This window comes from Oratosquilla oratoria, chromosome 9 (assembly GCF_046742065.1).
Source record: "Oratosquilla oratoria isolate Oo_2021 chromosome 9, ASM4674206v1, whole genome shotgun sequence".
Lineage (NCBI taxonomy): Eukaryota > Metazoa > Arthropoda > Malacostraca > Stomatopoda > Squillidae > Oratosquilla > Oratosquilla oratoria.
Window position 1 is genome coordinate 2,692,418 of NC_134785.1, and position 2,500 is coordinate 2,694,917.

The window sequence follows — 2,500 nt, forward strand, 5'->3', positions numbered from 1 at the left end:
ATACATATATATATATATATATACATACATATATATTATATACATATATATTATATATATTATATACATATATTATATACATATATATTATATATATTATATACATATATATTATATATATATTATATATATTATATACATATATATTATATACATATACCTATATACATATTATTTATATATATATATATATATATATATATATATATATATATATGTGTGTGTACGTGTTTATATGTGCGCCTACGTGTTTATATGTGTGTGTATACATGTACATGTTGATATATAAATAAATGAATAGACATACATAGATAATATATATATATATATAAACAAATAAATACATAAATAAATAATAAACAGATAAATAGGTGATAGGGAAATAGATGAATAGGTAAGTAAATAAAGAAACGAATAAATATACAAGTGAATAAAGAGATAAGTGATTTATCTGTAAACATAGATGAATAGAAAAACAAATATGAATAAATAATGGATTAATAGATAAATGCATATATAGAAATAGATAAGTAGATAAATAGGTAAAGAATTAAATAGAAAAATGAATAAATATACGAGGGGATAGATAAACAAGTAAATGAATGAATAAATGAATAAACTAGTAAACAAGTGAATAGATAATTACATAACTAAATAAACAGATATAAATATATATAAAGATAAATATTTAAACAAGTAAATAAACAAGTAAACAAACAAGATAAAATAAATTTTTGCTCCCGAGTAACAGGTTGTTTTCGCTACCTTCATGCTCCCTCTCTCGCCCGGTTCTTGGGAGCAAAACATAGCAGCATCGATGACGTAAGAGTATCCTGCCACTCACGAGTGAATTCAACTTCCTCTTCTAAAACTTTATTCAAACATTTCTATGTCTCCATTCTTAATAGTTGATAGTTCAGACCCCGGGGGAAAACTCTGCCCTTTCTAGGTGATCTAGTAAACGAGAATTGGACCTTGGTGTTTTAAATGCCTTCACAATAATTGGTCATTATCCGGGATAATTTTTTAGAAGTGCACACCTACGCGATATAGCAATAAAAATCAAACGTTTTTGTAAATTATAATACATCAATATAATATACTTTATTCTTGGCGGAAATTTATAAAAGAAAAAGCTGCTAAAAGCTATAAACGAACAAACGTAGCCGCTTCGGTTACTTAAGACGCCATCTTTGTTTTGGTAGAGGCTGAGGCCAAAGAAATTGATAAATTCGTCTATTCTAACCTAACCTAATTTAACCTAACCTAACCTGCATTTAGTAATGCGGTACCTATAATTCTAGAGGTGATCAGGGTAGTCATCGTCATCTCCTACCTCCGAATCTATCAAAACAAAGATGTCGAAGCGACTTCATTCGTTTCTGTATAGGCTTTAGGAACGTTTTCAGATATTGATTTCCGCTAAGAAAAATATTTATTACATTGATGCATTATAATTTACAAAATTAATATTTAATTTTTAATGCTATAACGCGTAAGTGTGCACTTAAAAAAAGGTTTATCTGGTACATTAGCAATCTAACTACAAAGGTCAAGCTTGCGGAGACTAAATTTTTAACAAGGTTAAAGCTGGTTAGGACAGGTCAAGGCTCTTGTGTCAATCAATGCCAAGTATGCTTGTCTATACAACAAGATTGACATTGGCATTTCCACGGTCTCTCAATTCAACAAACTACTTTATATACGCACATCACTACTCATGGAAATCCTAAATTTCTTAAAGAATGTGGTCCCACACGGAAACTCCAATTCTCTTAATGAACGTGGTCGCCCACGGAAACTCAAAATTTCTTAAAGAACGCGGTCACCTACGACACACATTTTCTTAAAGAAGCTGGTCACCCAAAGAAACTCAAAATTTTCATGAAAGTGATCACTCACGGAAACTAAAAATTTCTTAAAGAATCTATAGTTCAACTCACCAGTGATCATAGATTCCAGTTTCTCCCGATCGACCCGAATCCTCTCTTCCACAACTCCTTCAGGCAGGTCCTTGAAACTTCCTCCTCGTTTTTCCAGGCTCGAACAAACAGATAAAGCATCCTCTGTGCATTCCATGACTTTGTCAACCATTGCATGCCCTAAAGGTCCCATTACCTCGCGCGCACAATGCACAAAAACTAGGAGAACTCGATGGATGGACGATAGACGTGGAGGAGGTGTCGACGTTCTCAAGAACGGTGCGATCAAGTCGGCCTTAACCAAAACATTGTGTGCCAAGGGGCGGATCGACCACGTGACCTTTGTGGACCAATCAGCGCTCGGTTTCGGGGTTGAAACTGATCAAAGCGAAATTGTGCTTACATATCCACACTAATAACATTTTTTCATTATACAGGGCCGATTAAAAGTCTTTCCTTATCACTCATGTTAATGTGTTCTTGTTTCAGTGCCACGGTGGCACTGTGTAATGCCAGTGATGAGGCCTAGAGCTTCTGGAAATAAGGAAATGGGTTGTGCCACTGGGCAAAACAAAAAG

General features: G+C 33.0%; 1 protein-coding gene across 3 annotated transcripts in view; it reads right to left on the reverse strand.

Annotated features, from left to right (window-relative positions):
- The window catches only part of BicC (protein bicaudal C), a 202,672-nt gene that overhangs the window by 181,291 nt on the left and 18,881 nt on the right, over positions 1-2,500 (reverse strand). The window contains exon 1 of one of the 3 annotated variants that reach the window (XM_076189780.1): positions 1,944-2,240. The exons of 1 other annotated variant lie outside the window; for it this stretch is intronic. In XM_076189780.1, coding sequence (XP_076045895.1) covers positions 1,944-2,115 — 172 coding nt within the window. In that variant the 5' untranslated portion in view covers positions 2,116-2,240. Of the gene's footprint in view, positions 1-1,943; positions 2,241-2,500 lie in introns of those variants that run through there. One more of the 3 variants, XM_076189779.1, reaches the window with a different exon arrangement.